An 18068-nucleotide genomic window follows, 5' to 3' on the forward strand; every position below is an offset into this window, starting at 1 on the left:
TGTATTCCTTCTGCTCATCTTCAGGCAGACTTATGGACCCTCACGTAGCAGCTCAGTCACACCCAACACAGTGCTGATATCTGCACTGAAATCCTTGACATCTGTGACTCTCTTGTCCTTTCTAGGAACCCACGAGCCCATGAGGGCAGAGCCTCTGCATTTCGGTGGTCCCTAACACCCAGCACAGTAGCAGGCACAGAGAAGGTGCTTGAGAAATGTTTAAAGCACGGAACAATAAAGGACAGTTCTTTTCACGAGTCCTTTGCCTCTTGATTTCATCTTGCCAGTAAGAGGTGCACCCTGGCTCTGGAGCCCATGTTTTTAACCACTATCCATAGAGCAGTTCCCATGGCCTGTGATCTCAATGTGCAAGGGCTCATTATAGACAATACGGTTCTTAGCCTTTAGCCAGGCATTGAAAGCCTTCCCTAGATTGGTCCTAACCTACTACTTGAAACTTATTTCCCAATATTTGCTACTTCTCTCCATGGTTTTATTCCCTGTTATGTCAAAATTCCCCTAATGAGAAATGACTTCACTTCTCTACTATCTTCTTACTTCCAAATCTCAATTAGCACAATTTTAGAGACTTACTCAAAGGCTAACTATTCCATAAACACTTTTCCATTCCTCTCTCTTGATTTTCTCTTTCCTTTTCCTGAATTCTCAAAGAGCACTTGGTGAACCTTGATTAAGTCACTTGTCACTTTCTGTCTTGTGCTTATAATATAACATCATAACCCTGCACACATATCCTATTAGACTACAAGAATCTCAAAGGTAAGATCCCCATCTACCCCCCCACCACCTAGCAGAGCAGCCTGAATATTATCATAGGCACTTTTATTTTCTACATAACGTAAATTTTCTTTAAATAATCCTGGCCTCAACTTATATTTTGTTAATTCTGTGTACTTAGAAGAGAATGCTCATCTCTTATTTCCCATCTGTCCAAAGCTAATCTCCACCACAAACACTCTTCTAAATATGTAGCCTGGGTAGCTTTCCCTGTCTTTTACAGTGTGGTGTTTAAATGTACAGATCTGGATTCGAATTCAGTTCTGCAATGTATTAGGAACTGTTGACATTAGGCAAATTAATATTTCTGTGCCTTAATTTCAAAACCTGAAAATGATAATAGTATCTACTTCACAGGGTTATGTTTTCCTATAAGAGTGAAATGAGTTAATTCCTATAACATAAATAAAATATAGTGCTGCCATATCATAAGCACTTAATAAAGGGTAGTCATTTTTCCAAATTCTCAAATGCTTATTAATCCCCATTTGGCAATGATTATTTACCAATTGGTGACATACGTTCTATTGTTGCTAGGAACTTAAATTTAAATTGAGCATAATGGATTTTTAATGAGCATATCTTATTGTCTTAAATAAACTATAAGCCCCAAGAGCATGGGAGAATCTTGAGTATTGAGCGTATTCTACATGCCAAGAACTTGGCTAAGTGCTTTGTATAAATATTTCATTCATTTCTCAAAACAACAGTATAAGCTAGTTATTATTCCCATATGAAGGTTTACAGGGAATAATATTTGTTCAAGTTTTCTAAGCTACTAAGTAGTAGAGCTTGGACAGTTCTTGAAGGGAAAGGTAATAATTTATATCTGTTTCCCAGAGTGTTCAATATATATTCACTCATGCAATTACCATCTATGTTCAGTTTTTTTGTGTGTCTATATACTTTGTTGCTATGATATTTGAAGCATATATACTTAGTAAGTCAGCTTTTCCTTTTTAATAGGGTCTAAATATAGAGACCTTATTTTTCACTTTTAAAAAGTGTATCTTAGACCCCATTATAAACCCTCCTCACATGGCAATGACAAGAGCATTAATAAACTTTTAGTGTACTTTGATGTAACTAGAAACCTTCGTGGATTTTCTATGTTTTGTTTTACTGTTCTCCATGCATTGTTGTTAATCTCCATCAATTTATATTTAGCTTTATTGTTATACTTTAGATTAAGAATGTTTGTACAGTGAACTTATTACTGCTGAAAGAAATGCTAGAGAACATTTGCCCTAACCGTTGAGATACTCAGGTGGGAAATGGGGCTCAGGCAGACGGGTGACATGCCAGCATTGCTTGGCCAGTGAGGGACAGAGAAGAGACCACAACCAGGTGTTTCATTCCCACTCTTTGTGCTCTTTTAGCTAAGCTAAACTGTCACCCAAGTACAAATAAAAGCCAGGGTTTTCATATCCTAATACCTCCTACTTCATCTACTGTGTGTTTTTGGACGGGTGTGGTCAGTTTACTTGTCATTACATATTCCCATATAGGAGCAAAAAAGACATGAAAATAGGAAATATTTGAAGAAGCAAAAATCCTGTGCAATGTCCCCGTCTTTGTGCCTTTACTAATACTGTTCCCCAAACGTCCTTTTTCTATTTGTCCTTAAAGCAGCGCCACTCAAAAAGTGGTCCATGGATGGGTGTCTAAGAAATGCTTATCACTCTGGATGAGATAAATACAGGAACAAAGAATGAATATTTAGAAACTAGTACAACATTTAAAAGAGTAATCCATTAACAGTTAACTCTAATAATGATACAATTCCATCTTCCATTTTATTTTGCGTCTTTTATTTCCCTAGTAATTAATTTTAACTGACTCTACAAAAATACTGGTCTCTAACAGATTGGGAGGAAAATGGTTTTCTACCACAGAAAATGTGAAAGGCACTGGTTTAAAGGGCTCAGATTCAAGTGCTACCAATTCTTTACCAAAGTATTTCTGCTCCTAATAAATAGAACTTTTAAAACTTATGGCTGAGTTCCGTGGCTCACGCCTGTAATCCCAGCACTTTGGGAGGCTGACGCGGGTGGATCACCTGAGGTCAGGAGTTCAAGACCAGGCCTGGCCAACATGGTGAAACCTCATCTCTACTAAAAATACAAAAACTAGCCAGTTGTGGTGGTGGGCACCTGTAATCCCAGCTACTTGGGAGGCTGAGGCAGGAGAATCGCTTAAAACCTGGAGGTGGAGGTCACAGTGAGCCAAGATCATGCCAGTGTACTGGGTGACAGAGGAAGGGTGTCAGATCAGCCTGGGTGACAGAGCAAGACTCTGTCTCAAAAATACAATAAAATAAAATAAAATAAAAATAAAAATAAAATAAAACTTGCAACAATTGACCTAAGCCTTCTCATGTCTTTTATCACTTTCTACCTAGACTAGTAATTATTTGTATGCTTGTCTTACCTCTTTCTGAACAATTTTAACCTCACTGAGGACAGGTTATATGTCCGCAGAACCTCACAATTGGCATACAATTCATAAATTTGCATTATATTCATGGACTGGAAGGATTAACCATTCACAGTTATTCCCAAGTTTGAAGAGGGGAAAATTAAAACTACAAAGAAAACATCATTTCTTAAACTGAGACACAAAAAAAGATTAAGAGTACAATTTGGAAATTGTATATTAGACAATATCCAATTCCACATTTTTTTACTTGAATCTTTAGACTAGTGAGAAATGGGAACATACATGGAAATCCTATTTCTGCCTAATGGGAAGCTAATTCGTTGTCAAAAAATAAGTCGTCATCTTTTTTTTTTTTTTTTTTAATTAAAACAAAAAAAAAAAAAACGGGGTCTCACTCTGTTGTCCAGGCTGGAGTGCAGTGGCGCAATCACAGCTCACTGCAGCCTCGACCTCCCAGGCTCAGGTGATTCTCCAGCATCAGCCTTCTGAGTAGCTGGGGCTACAGGCACATGCCACCACACTCAGCTAATTTTTGTATTTTTAGTGGAGACAGAGTTTCCCCATGTTGCCTAGGCTGGTAAAAAATAAGTCTCAACAATAAAATTTGTATCTAAAGAAACTCTAAGGACCACTGAAAGTTTAATATAAGCTAAGCAGACATCACATTTATGGCAGTCTTGCAAATGCAAATCCTACAATTACTTAGTTGTGTTGGGATGTGTATCAACTCCCATGCATCTGGACTCAAATACTTTCCCAGTGGAGCTGGTAATAGTTCCAGTTACTAAGTAAGGAAATCAGAGCAAGATAGTTACTTCGGAAGTCCACTCTAGGCCCCACTCACCAAAGTATTCGTCAGCAGGTGGATTTTGCATGTCATACAGCATCTTTTTGGTCAGGTGCTCAAGCTCATCCTCTGGGCGTAAAGAAGGGGGAACTGATGAAGGCCCCAGTTGCCCTGTATGTCCACCCTGAAAGGCAGAAAGCACAGAGTCCTTTAATTGCCACCTAGACCATCAACCAAGGCAGTCAGCCTAAACAAGTAGTGATTGCACTGGAGAGGAAAAAGTACTGGACGTGGCTGTCGGGAGACCTGGGTTTTAGAATTAGTTTTATCACTTATTCAGTGGCTAACCTTGGACACATCTCTTTACTCACTTGCCTTATCTAGATGAGTCATCCATCAGGCTTTAGAAATCCATGTTTACGATAGGAAGAATCGAGTTTGTTCAACAATTGCTAAGTGACCACTGTGTGCTGTTATACATTTATGAGAAAAACAAATTGGGTCTTTCTTTCTTATGAACCTTACAGTCAAGTGAGAGATACAGGCACATTAATAATTAAAGAAAAACAGCTGCAGAAAGAGCACAACAAGGGCATGAGCGGGGACCTCTCGTATAGCCCGCGATGGGCTTCCTGAAGAGAGGGAGCACAGCAGGCTAGGCCTTATTCAGCTAAAAGGGAGAAAACACACAGCTAGAATTTTCTCACACTCAGGTGAAAAAAGTCAAGCAACATAAAGAGCTTCTGGAAGTGGTGTACTTCTGGACCACATATAAACTTTGAGATAGGAAATGAGATAAATCTTATCAAGTACAGGAGTCCAGAAAGCGAACATTTTGGTTCTAGTTCTTTTGTTCCAGTTAAGGAAGTTGAGTAATTTCATTTTTCCAGCACTGCAAACAGCCAGATTTCAAATAGTGATGAAAAGTCAGTAGCATTGACACTGGGTTGGTGTTGAAATAGGTGGGCGAGAGCTAAGCTATGAAGATGCAAAGACATACAGCACGAAATGATGGACTTTGGGGCCTGGGTGCAGCCAGGTTGGGCAGGGGGTGAGGGATAAAAGACTCCATATAAAATGTATAGTCTTTTATCCCTCATCCCCTGTACCCAAATGGGACATACAGAGCCACTGGGGCCTTTGTCCATTCCATCCATGTGGGTACAGTGTATACTGCTTGGGTGATGGGTGCACTAAAATTTCAGAATTCACCACTATAGAACTCATCCATGTAACCAAAACTCACATGTACCCCAAAAAATACTGAAATAAAAAATAATAATTAAAAAATAAATAGGTAGGTGAACCAGAATTATAGCAATGTAAGAGAATCAAATATCAATTGAGAGAGTACTTGAGATCACCAATGAAGAATAAAAAGTGTGTAAGAAAGGAATAAAGGCCATATGCTAGATTTAAAGTAGCTTTGTGCTACATGATTAAAAGGGAATTTATTACATTTTCCATTGCCTATAAATTTGACCATTTCTAGTACCTCACCCCAACATTCTTAATAAAAGTGTTATAAAAACAGAAACGCTATTATTAAAATTTAGAACTGATGATGATGTCCGCCATGGGGAATGGGCAGACATGTGGGTTGGGAATGCTTTTGCCTTGATATTTATGCATTCTTAAAATAGTTGGCCAAAAGGTTCTCTTTTCAGAATGTTTACAAGAGTAAGTTCAACAAAACTGAAAGCTACACATTCATTCTCCTATTATCTTCACTATACCAAATGGGCTCTTGGATGTGAAAATCCTATAAAATACAAATCCCTGAACCCGTTATCATTCCCAACATTTACTTCAACAACTCCAAGACGGGTATTAATCATTTGTATGACATCTAAAGCATTAAATGTCTTCTAAACATAGTCGAGAAGGTTGATTGGTACCTATCTAAAAAATTTTCACTTTTTTGGTTTCCCAAAATGTACAGATATTTGAAGTACAGATATGCAGAAGGCCGAAAAGGCCAAAAATATTTTATGTTGGTCACTAACCTTAGCCTGAGATTTTATTGCATTGTTGAACAATTTGGATTAGAGATGAGACAGTGATGAGTAAACTATGGCATATGCTCAGGTTACAGACAAAAAAATTGAGTTGCTTGCCTGGATCTGAAGAACCATTATTCTAATCTCCTCTTTGTGAGACAGGGAAACTCAGACCCCCCCAAAAATTAGGGAGGGCTAGTTTGGTAAAGTCAGGACAAGAGTTCATCCTTGACTGACTTATTTATTAACAAACATTAAAGTTTAAACCTAGGACCTCCTCTGAACTGTAAACATTACCTGTCATATGAGTTTGGTATGAGGGTTAGAGGAGCTACTGAATTATTCAGTTGTTCTTTTGTTTATTGTTTTGTCCATTCATTCTTACAAGGTTTATTTTGTGTACCTTCTGTGAGAACCCAGGAGGGACATCAAGATATATTACACACAACCTTTGTTTTTGAGAGTTTTGCAGTCTAGTGGGGGTGAGAAACATCCACAAACGATTAATTATAAAAAGCACAGGTTGGGCGCAGTGGCTCACATCTGCAATCCCAGCACTTTGGGAAGCCAAGGCTGCCAGATCACTTAAGGCCAGAAGTTCGAGGCCAGCCTGGCCAAAACTGTGAAACCCCGTATCTACTACAAATACAAAAATTAGCCAGGTGTGATAACGCACGCCTGTAATCCCAGCTACTCGGGAGGCCGGGGCAAGAAAATCACTTGAACCCGGGGGGTGAAGTTTGAGCCAAGATCGTGCCACTGCACTCCAGCGATGGTGACAGAGGGAGATTCTATTTCTATATATATATAGCATAGTATATTAATAGGTGTCTGCATAAACATGAACATTGGACGAATGGTTGCCAGTATTGTTAAAATTGCATATATGTGACTTGCTTCCAGGACAATTGCACAGAAGTACTCATACAAGTGGATAAAGTTAAATGATGAAGGCTGGTCACAGGAGCCATATTTGAGAGGAGTAACAAGGACTAACAAGGTAAACTAACCAGCAAAATAATCATCTAAATAGACAATGATAGACATATACATTGTAAATCTACGTAACAAGCCTGTAAAGATGAACAACACGTTTCGCAAACAACAAATCCAACTGCAGAATAGGATAGAGTAACTACAGTTTATTTACAGATCTATATAAAGACCAGGTACCAAAATGTTAAAGGAGATTCTTTCTGGCAGGTGGAATCTTAGGGGACTTTCACTTTCTACATTTGTTTCTTTATTGTACAGCATGTAGTTCTACTTTTGTAATCCATGAATATCAATTTTTTAAAGCATGATGACTTCAAGTGATAAAGATATGCTGGACATGACTCACTGTCCTGGAGCTTCCAACCCAGGCCAAGTGAAGGCCCCTGAGAGGAGCGCAGTTTCAAAGTTGAGACGTAGTTTGGTGTGAGTGGGAAAAACTGCAAGTGGTTCAATATTTCGGTCTGGACAGGTGGAAAAGTAGGAAGGGTCAGTTAATTCCTGCTTCCATGCCATGCTGACACGCTTAGGGCTTCTTGGTGAGCTAGGGGCTCCAGGCCTTGGGTAAGAACATGGACACGTCTCAAAATCTAATGTGTTAAACAGTCTTTCGACAAAAACAAACAAACAAACAAACAAACAAACAAACAAACAAAGGTATCTGTAATGTACACAAAATTTACTTACAATTTCAAGAAGTTCACAGACCACAAGGAATATATCTGCATGTTCTCAGTTAGAAACATCCAGGCATTAGAAACCACGGTAAGTGTTTTTAGAAGAGTGTTCTAATCATATTTAGAAAGTTCTGTCTGGAGTAGAGGGTGAATGGGAGAGCAGCGAGACTGAAATGAGATGGTGAGTTTATCTAATATACTGGTGGCCAGAGATAAAGGAATACATTATATGGCAGTATCATTATGGCTAGAGACAGAGATTTGACTATGACCTTCATTGGGCATCCTTAGGTGAGCTTGTCAACCTTTCATAACTTCAGGTTCTCTTCTATCAATGGACTTGCCAGTGGTACCTCACAGTCTCTGTAAGAATTAAAGTGAGATAACCCACATTTCACGATAGAGTTTAACTACTTTCAGACAGTTGTAACAAAGAGGATCTCTTTGAATCTCTCAAACTGCCTCTGAGGGAGTGGATTATTACAGTTCAGGTAGCAGAACTGAAAATGAGGTTGGGAAAGTGACCTACACCTTTTCTCCAGGCTTGCAATATAGGGAGACCTTGAGCCCAAAATATGGTGTCACCTGTCTCCAAGCGCCATGCATTTTTCTCCCCAACCAAACAATGCTTCCCATAGACGGAGTGCTAAAAAAGTATAAAATATTACCTCTAATAATAGTGGGGCGGGTTGTTTTAATTAAGCCAAGCGACTATGAGAGAAAACTTGATAATTCCTGTCTTCAGTCTTAGGGTGGACCCTCAGAGAACAGACACAATTTATCATTGTCTCAGCCTAATATCAGTTTCCCTTTCAATATAAACAAGGCAGCAAGGAGGCTGATTCTGTCCTTTATCAATCTAAGCCAGAAATTTAGATTCTACTCTTAGCACTTACATTTCAAGTATAAATCTAATTTCAAAGTACTTACCTTGTCAATATTTCACAGATTTTGAGAAAAACGTATCATTCTTTTTGTTCTCTGAATACTCTATTTGCTTGCTATGCTGTTTCTGAAATAACACTTGGAAAGGCTATTTTCTGTTAGAATCCACTCTTTTATCTAATGCTAATTATGGATTCCTGTTTTTCCTTATGATGAAAGATTCTGAGAGATCATTTCTTCCAGTATTTCTGAAGTTTATTTGGCTAGAGAACAGCCTCCACCTCCACTCCACAGCTGTCACTAACCCAGTGCAGAATACTTAACACCTGTGGAATACATACTAGGGAAAACACAGCGTTCCTCAGTTAAGAGGTGTCTCTCACACCAAAGAAGACTGCTTAGGACTTTCAGGGTTCAAGCCTAGAAGTCGTCATCTAGCACTATTCTCACTGTCCTAATCAGACACCTACTCTAATACCTCTCTCTCAGTAGGGTTTAGGGCTCAATATCGCCTAAGAAAAATGAGCAAACGTGTCCAACTTATTTGTGAATAAGCGACTTCTAGCATATTGTATGGGTAACAAAACAGGATGGAATATTTGTGGTGGGAGGTGCTGAAAGGGAACGATTTGTGTTATTTTGTTTCTCATTTCTTCAAAAGTAGAAGTGTGAGTTGTATCAGCAACGTATTCACTGTAGCATATTAATTCCTCATATTTGCAAGACCGTTTTCAAGGTGCCTGCTTTTACTGATATGAAATCTCAAATGCCTACACAATAGCCCTGTATGACATGTAATCCTATTTCTGGATGAGAAAATAGAGACTTGAGAAGATAAGCGAGCAACCTCGTTGGGGTACCCCTGCTTAAAAACGGCAGGACATTGAAACTGGGGTGTGCTGAGTTGGACAAGCTTCTACACTGCAATGCCTCTCAGGGTTTTGAGATCATTGTCTCAAGACTTTCTAGCTCTCTTACTGTGCAGCAGTTTGGATTTTAATCTGAGTCTATTATCTAAGCAAAGATTTATTTTATCAGAGTGGAGGTTTACTGCTGAATAGCAAAACAAAGACATTGTGAAACAAACCTTTCTTTAAAAAAGAGGCATTCTTGTAAGTGTCACTCTTAATCACTAATATGTTTGTTTCTGAAATACCCGAATCTCTTACTAAAGGCAAATTAATGATGTATGATCCACAGGTGAGTTACTGAGTGACAGACTTTAGAGGACTCCATCAAAACTGTCTTTACATAAATTTCCCAAGGGATTACCAAGTGCCAAGAACTGTAAGTATAAAGACAAATTATTCAGAGATGCTGTCTCTAACAACTCACAGTTTGGGAAGAAAGAGGCATGCAAATAGGCAATTACAATAAAGTCTAAGCTCTAAAACACAAGTATGAATTCAGTGCTCTGAGACGGAAGAAGGCTGCCAAAAAAAGACCTATTAGTTTGATCTCGAAGAATAAATTGCGTATCACCCAATGGAAAAAAAAAAAAAAAAAGAAGAAGAAGAAAAGAAAGAAGGAAAAAAGTTAAAGGCATTCCAGGAGGAACATGTATATCTAAAAAACTGTTAAGAGGAAAGGCCGGGCGTAGTGGCTCACGCCTGTAATCTTAGCACTTTGGGAGGCCGAAGGAGGCAGATCATGAGGTCAGGAGATCGAGACCATCCTAGCTAATATGGTGAAACCCCATCTTTACTAAAAATACAAACAACTGGCCAGGCGTGGTGGTGGGTGCCTGTAGTCCCAGTTACTCAGGAGGCTGAAGCAGGAGAATTGCTTGAACCCAGGAGGCAGAGGTTGCAGTGAGCCAAGATCATGTTATGGCACTCCAGCCCAGGCGACAGAGTGAGACTCTGTCTCAAAACAAACAAACAAACAAACACACACACACACACACACACACAAAACAAAACAAAAAACAAAAGAAAAAGGAAAAACAGAACTAGGATAAGAAAAGAGAAGTAGGATATGGTCAATGCCAAGACTGTTTTAAGTAACAGGAAGTCATTAGGAGATTTAAAAATGGGAGCTGATTTTATTAAAGTCATGATTCTGAAGTAAGTGTATTGGCAAACATCTTCTAATACCAAGGCCACTGACACTTTCAAAAAAAAAAAAAAAGCAGCCAGCTATCGTGGCATACTGAGCAATTTAGTGGCTAATGTGCTTTAAAAGGACTGACGTTTACTAAGCATGGCAGAGCCTGCTAACTGCTCACCAAAATCCATTTCCTCCTCTTGCTGGGTACATTGCTAGACTACATTTCCCATGCTCCTTGCGGTTAGATGTGGCCTTGTGAGACACAGGAAGAATGGAGACTGGGCCCTGAACTACCACATGGAGATAAGTCACTCACTGTCCAGGTTGACCTGCCTTACTGCAATACAATACGCTCAAAGGTTAATGGTTGAAAGTCATGGTCATGGGAAAGTGAATGCTTTATATTCTTTCCATGTTTCTGTATTTTTCTTTCTTAAAATAAAGATTTTTTTTTCAGCTGAAATGATCTAAAACTGGTTCTTCTTTGCCATTCTTCTTTTCTTGCTAGGGGTCCAGGTGATTGTCATTCAAGAACATACTTAATATGAAGCCAAATTTACAGCCAAATCTGGGTCTAAATCCCTGGTAAACATTATGGGTGGGACTATGCAATAATGAAGACTTGCTTCTGAAACAAAATATACACATGAATAGGATCCTTGATGAACAAGGAAACTCCACTAGATTAAGCATAACATATATAACAATATCCGTCATATTTGTATAACACTTCATGGTATTTGATTATATATTCTTACATAGAAACCCATAAATACAGAAGACCTGACTATTCAGAATATCTTTCATCTTAATTCTGCCTTTAAGTTGTCCAGTGATTTTGTTCAAATCATTTCCATTTTCTGAGCCTCAGTTTCTTTATGTGTAACATGCTATTTTCAAAGATTCCTTTGATTCTACTCTATCATTTTTCTGTGCCCATTTGTGCCCATAGTATGCAGGACACATATCATTACCAATCTTTAGAGTGAAATCACAGATATTCATATTTACAGACCCTTTGTAGTCTACAAAAATAGACACACTGAGTAAGTGGAAACCTCATTATGACAGAGGTTTCCATTTATGAGAGGACTCAGGCCAGTTGTCAGCATCCCCTGAAACATCCAGAACTTCATTCAGCATTCTGGATCTGAGTAAGCAATGGGCAGGTCACAGGGTTTCTGCAGCCTACTGAACTTTCACTACACTTCGGGCATGAAATCGAGAACACATAAAGGTTAATCACCTCATCATCCCACTGCCCCTTTTCTGAGTGGAGAAGAAAAATATCCGTCATCCTTTCTAAAGGAAAAAGGAAGCATGGGAAACAGCCTGCACTGAGGTGCAAATGGCTCCTGGAAAACACTACACCATCTTGCATCTTCGTTACTACAGTTTACCTACTTTAACCTGTGTGCTAAGGATCCATTTTACAAAAGAGACACCCACTATCTGTCGCAATGTCAGCCCCCTGAGTTCCTCTGGGGCTGACCTTAGTGTGATCATTTTCCTTTCTTGAGTCCTTACCTGCTGTTGATTTCTTTGTTACATAGTGCTAGATAAGTCAAATTTACTGCAAATCTGAACCTTACCAGAAAAGCACCGCTCAGGCAGATAAAACACCGGGAAAAGGCAGCCAAGATATTCGAAAAGATTACAGGATAATGAATACGCTATCACTCGGTACCAGGGCTGCTCATTTTTCTTGTCCATTTGTAATGATGTACAAGAGGTTCCTTCCCTCAGAGGGAAAATAACTTCAATTATGTGTTCTTGAAAAAAAGAAACATTGAAATTATCTTCTTTTCAAAAGGTAGAATTAGCCCCGTTTTAGAGCTGAAAGCCTGCCAGAAAAAATATATTTCTGATATTTTCGTTCTTTTCCCCCCTCTATTTAGCTGTGTCAAGTTTGCAGCTTGCAATTTCCTGTGGCGGCTTCTACTTTTTGACTCTCACTGAATCATACTCTACTCTCAACATCTCACTGCTTAAATGGAAGGAGCACCCCTTCTGGCCAGGGGCAGATGATTTGCTGGATACCTTTTCCTGCTTCAGGTTAAAGGCAATGGCCACAGAGAAGAAAAGAAGTGGAAGGTGGATACCTGAGTATCTTAATTAAAATATTCTAAATGAACATTCCTCACAGCTCCTTGCGAGTAGAAGAGCATGCTCTTGGTTCTTCTATTCTTACGTTCCATTTCTTTTAAAGAATGAATTGTAAGGACACAAAGAGGAAGACTCAGAAATTCTGACTTTAAAAGTTTGATTCTTGCTTTGAAACTCATTCCAGCTGATCTTCAACTTTCAAAGTCTTGATTTTTCTTAAAACCTCTACTTCCACATATTCCCTTTCTCATGCCATGCATCGATGCCCCTAAAATGCCTTTTCTTAAACCAAATTTGGAGTCATAGCCAAGGATGGATGATTCTGAATTACAGACAGGAGGAGTTATTGGAAGAGTTACTGCAGCTGGGAAAAGGCCTGGGCATCCAGTCAGGGGGCCCCGGTCTCTGCCTACAAGGGTTTTATCTAGGCTGAGCTGGGAGAAAGTGATGTTATTCCACCCACCTCTCTCCGTCTCCTTGTGTCAAGGCAGCCATAATAGTGCCTGGGCTTAGAGCATCTGGCTCTTAGGCCTGATGTTTAAGACACTACTTAAGCTCTCCAATGATTTCTTTTTCTATTGTTGATTTTCTCATGTATAAACTAGAGGATAATAATATCTGATTCATATGAAGAAACTTTGTAAAATATTAAATATCAAATAAATGTCAGTTATAATTATCAGGAGGGACAACTTAGAAACCACTAACAAAGATGATTTTCTTCTTGGAAGAAGAATGATTGCAGAATGAGATCTCTCCAGTAACTCTCTACTTTCCTATCTGCTGATAAAGGACTTCAGTGTCGAGCACCTGAATTTCACATTAATTGTTGCTTTAGCAAGGGATGTAATTACTGTGAGTACTTTTTAGCTACAAATCTTGAAATTCATGACATTTGCTGAATGTATGCCTTGCTGCCTCTCCAACTGTTAACTCTTGTACATTCTTGCCTTTAGGACCAAAAGACAAATAGTAAAGTAAAGCTCACATTTGGCTATTTAGAGCACAGCAGCCTCCCTTAGGCTTCGGCAGACAAGGTACAACCACTGATGTTATCCTGCCTGATAGGTAAGAAGCAAGAAAAGCGAGTAGCAGAGCAGAAGCGCTAGATCCTCAGAGTCAAGGAGAATCTAGGTCAAAGATCTCCTGCCAACCTTATTCACAGTTCTCATTTCAGTGTCCCTTCCCTCCTAACCTCCATGTGGGCCCTCCATTAAGGAGAAAGCGAGTTGTCTCTGTGGGGTGAAAAGATCTCTATTTGCTCTGTGTGAAGCTAAAATAACCTATTTCCACAATGTTATGGCTAAAACATACACTCAGTTTTTCCCGTTAATTAGGTTTTATGGATGTTATACATTAGGGATTTGACATAATAAAGGCAAGAGAATTCCAAGACACTATTTCCATCGATAGCTTCACCTAGGCAAGACCCATGACATAAAAGTTTGATGAATGGAATGAACCATTAGTCAAGGTTGGGTTTTCAAACTAACACCGTGTTTTGGCCTTTGCTGTGCCGCACATGCCTGGCGGTGACTCCAGGCACACGTTTCTTCTTTATTGGGTTGCCTGGAAGAATGCAATGGACTAGTTGCTCTAATGCTGGGGAGAAAAGGTTTTATCACAATGCACAGCTTTCTATGCATTGTCCCATAGAAAAACCATCCTCAATTACAAGCTACAGTTTTAATAAAGCACTATCAAAAACACAGCACAGAGTTTCTGTTACCACGGCTCCAGCCCTGACTGGTTCTAATTCCCTGTCTGCTCAAAATAAGATTTTATTAATCTGTTATTTTAGATACTTGGATTGTCATAATTCTTGCCATTATATTTCCAAAAAATGGGAAGATATTAACATAGTACATCTGATAATTACAAATGTATAAAAAGATACATGCAAAAGTGCCAGTATGTGTTTGCCTATGTAAGTATTATCAAACAGCTACTAGAAGTGAATACATCCAAATGTTAACAAGTCTTATGTCAGGATAGTGATATTCAGAGTAATTTGAGTTTTTCTCTTTATAATTTTAAAATTATCTAAACAGAATATTATAATAATGGATGGCTCTTAGAAAATAACAGGAAACATACTTTATAAAACACAGGGTTCCAGACTTTTCTTTAGTATTTTCAGGTATGAAGCTAGGAGAGATTGGAGAGCCAAAGTGTGGACAAGCTGCTGATAAAAATAAGGCACCTAGATTTTCAGTGTGATATGCACAAAAACACTTTCCTACTGTACAAGCTGTTTCTATCTAGTGGGCTTGACAGATGCCTGAACGTGACACAAGACACTGAAATAACATGCAAATCAGTTTTCGGTTTTAATATGCAAATATGACGCTTGGCACATCACTTTCCATGGCGAGGTAAATTTCTGTTTTTGAGTTTTTCGTGGGAAATGCAAACCAGCAAACAAATGGTTAACTCCCCATATTTCACCTAACACAAGGTGGTTTTCATTTGAGTCAGAGCGGTTCTTGCTCAGCAATCCAAGGTACTTAGGATGCAAAGAAAGGGCATGTGTTTTGTTCAATAACAATGCCACCCTAGGCAAGCAATCCTACCTTCTGACAGACACACTGATCACACTGAATTTCTACTGAATTTCTGTTCAGTAGAAAGTGCCTAAGTGAAAATAACAAGAACATGTTTTTTTGCTTGACCAGTGAAAATCAAATCAAAGTATCTCAACATGGTGAGAAGATAAGCTTATAGTCAAAGAAGAGAAAAAAGTCAAGGGTCCTTGTTTCTACAGTATATGAGCAGTGTAGCAAACTATAGCCTCTGATGAAATCTATATTAAATTATCCACAAATAATAGTAATTAATTAGGCATTAAAATAGTCATCAAAGTGAGTGAGATGCATCCAGTTCACAGAATTTATAATCCAGTCAGGGAAACAAGGTATATGAAGGAGAAATAAAAGAACAAAGCCAAAAATTGAATGTTGATAGTAATCAGTATGGCTTAGATACATAGGTTCTAGGGTCTGTTTACTTGGGTTCAAATCCCACATCGACAACTTTCCAATTGTGTGATCCAGTGTAAGGTACTTAATTTTACTAAGTAATTAGTTATTTCGAACATAAAATGGGGTAAATAGAATTTACTTCATGAGTTGTCGTTGTTGTTGTTTTTTTAGACGGATTCTCTCTCTGTTGCCCAGGCTGGAGAGTAGTGGCATAATCTCAGCTCACTGAAGCCACTACCTCTCAGGTTCAAGCAATTTCTGGCTAATTTTTGTATTTTTAGTAGAGACAAGGTTTCACCGTGTTGGCCAGGCTGGTCTCTAACTCCTGACCTCAAGTGATCTGCCTGCCTCAGCCTCCCAAAGTGCTGGGATTACAGGCATGAGCCCTAAGTTAAATAAGATGGTCCACCCTACACCAACTAAGAAACTAATATCATCCTTAAAGATATACTATGATGTATAAATATTATTCAAGTGTATCAATGGATGATACAGATTCAGAGATTGAGAGAGAGAGACAGAGAGAGAGAGTACCGTGTGCTTAAAGAGCTTGAATTAGGACTTGAATGAGGGACAGAATTCAAAGGAACTGAGGTGGCATTCTACTCTATCAATCATGGGATTAAAATTCCTTCACCTTTTTCTGTGCCTTTACAGTCAAAAGATACTTGGGTGCAACACGCACACACTAGGTTATTTAATATTTTCCAATGCATGAAATCATTTCTTCTTTTTGTATAAACCAAGTTAGTGGTTTTTTAAGTGACTTAGCCAAAATCATACCCATATTAAGTGGCAGAACCAAGAGTTAGGCATGAGTCTTTTGATTCCAGCTTAGTGTTTTTCCACTGATTTATAGCCATCTCTATATATTCATTTAGAAATACGAAACTTACATGGTCTATCATAAAGGTTAATCAAGACAGTCAACCTCACTGATTAAAGCATGATGCTAATTAAACCAGAAGTTGGAGACCAATGTGGCCTTTTTTACTTTCAGAAATATTGATTGTGGTATAATGGAGAAAGTGTGGGCTTTAGAGGCAGAACAAGCTGGTTCAAATGCCAAATTATACCTCTAGTTTTGTATAACATTTCACAAGTTTCCCCCCACCGCTTAGTTCTTCACCTGTAAATGGAGTTGGGAAAGTAGGCAGAGGAGCGGGGTAGATGCCTTCATCTGAGAGCCATTGTGAGTAATACTTAAGAAGACACGTGGCATGTGCTAACATTTGATGGTGGCGCACGATTATTTGTATTAAATGCTCACACACAGTCTGTCAAATATGAGCTATGGATGTCTTTCAAATGTGGCAGGAAGGTGGATGAGAGAATATGAATGACTCAGTGTCATTTATCAGCACTGCAGCTGAGAGTAAGAAACAGCATGCTCTGACAGTGAATCTAAAGACCAGCAACATTTAATATTTCTAATCAATCACTGACCATGATTAAAATAATAGTAGTCATATCGAAGGAATCTTTTATCCATTCCCACAAACTCTGAAAGGTAGAACTACAGTAGTATTTAATTTGTATATTTATTTATGTATAATTTACAAGAGTGTAAATACGGTATTCTGAGCACTTAGTAGGTGCCAGGGTTCAAAATATTTTATATTGAGTAACTTATTTAATCACCAGTGCAACCACATTAGGTGGCTTCTATTCTGAGTTTACGAATGAGAAAGTTGGAGTACAAAGATTACCGTGATAATAAGTGGAGAACCTGGGATTTAAATCCAGTCATCAATTCCAGAAAGTGATGCTTAACTGCAACAAAAGTGCCTCAGTCTCTCAACTCATCTGCCTTTTGTCAGTGAGATTTACTTATTTGTAGTGGAATTTCACATACATTACAAAGTCTTGAACTATCAAAAGAACCTTTCTTACGGACAAACATTATTTTTTAATGATATATTCCCTCTGCGCACAAAGATGGAAACCAAAAATATTAGAAGTTCCCCCAACTCATTCTGATGCAGGTGGTCTGAGTGCAAGGCTTTGAGACATGTTTTTTTTTTGAAATGGAGTTTCACTCCTGTTGCCCAGTGTGCAATGGCGTGATCTCGGCTCACAGCAACCTCTGCCTCCCAGGCTCAAGTGATTCCCCTGCCTCAGCCTCCTGAGTAGCTGGGATTACAGGAATGTGCCACCACGCCCGGCTAATTTTGCATTTTTAGTAGAGATGGGGTTTCTCCATGTTGGTCAGGCTGGTCTCGAACTCCCGACTTCAGGTGATCCACCTGCCTCGGCCTCCCAAAGTGCTGGGATTACAGGTGTGAGCTACCATGCCCGGCCAACATGGTTATTTTTAATGTCTTCATTCATTCATTTGACTCAAAAGAAGTTG

At 38.8% G+C, this 18068-nt stretch overlaps 1 protein-coding gene and 1 long non-coding RNA gene across 28 annotated transcripts in view; one reads left to right on the forward strand and one right to left on the reverse strand.

The window, feature by feature from the left end:
- Positions 1 to 14441, forward strand: part of LOC114676211 (uncharacterized) — a 163210-nt gene extending 148769 nt beyond the window's left edge. The window contains exon 7 of the long non-coding RNA XR_013413506.1: positions 12527 to 14441. This is a non-coding gene — a long non-coding RNA (uncharacterized LOC114676211). The remainder of the gene's footprint in view (positions 1 to 12526) is intronic.
- The window catches only part of LPP (LIM domain containing preferred translocation partner in lipoma), a 723625-nt gene that overhangs the window by 169105 nt on the left and 536452 nt on the right, over positions 1 to 18068 (reverse strand). For all 27 annotated transcript variants that reach the window (XM_015132425.3, XM_077991214.1, XM_077991207.1 and 24 more), the window contains one exon: positions 4082 to 4208. In XM_015132425.3, the coding sequence (XP_014987911.2) occupies positions 4082 to 4208 (127 nt within the window). The remainder of the gene's footprint in view (positions 1 to 4081; positions 4209 to 18068) is intronic.

This window comes from Macaca mulatta, chromosome 2 (assembly GCF_049350105.2).
Source record: "Macaca mulatta isolate MMU2019108-1 chromosome 2, T2T-MMU8v2.0, whole genome shotgun sequence".
NCBI lineage: Eukaryota > Metazoa > Chordata > Mammalia > Primates > Cercopithecidae > Macaca > Macaca mulatta.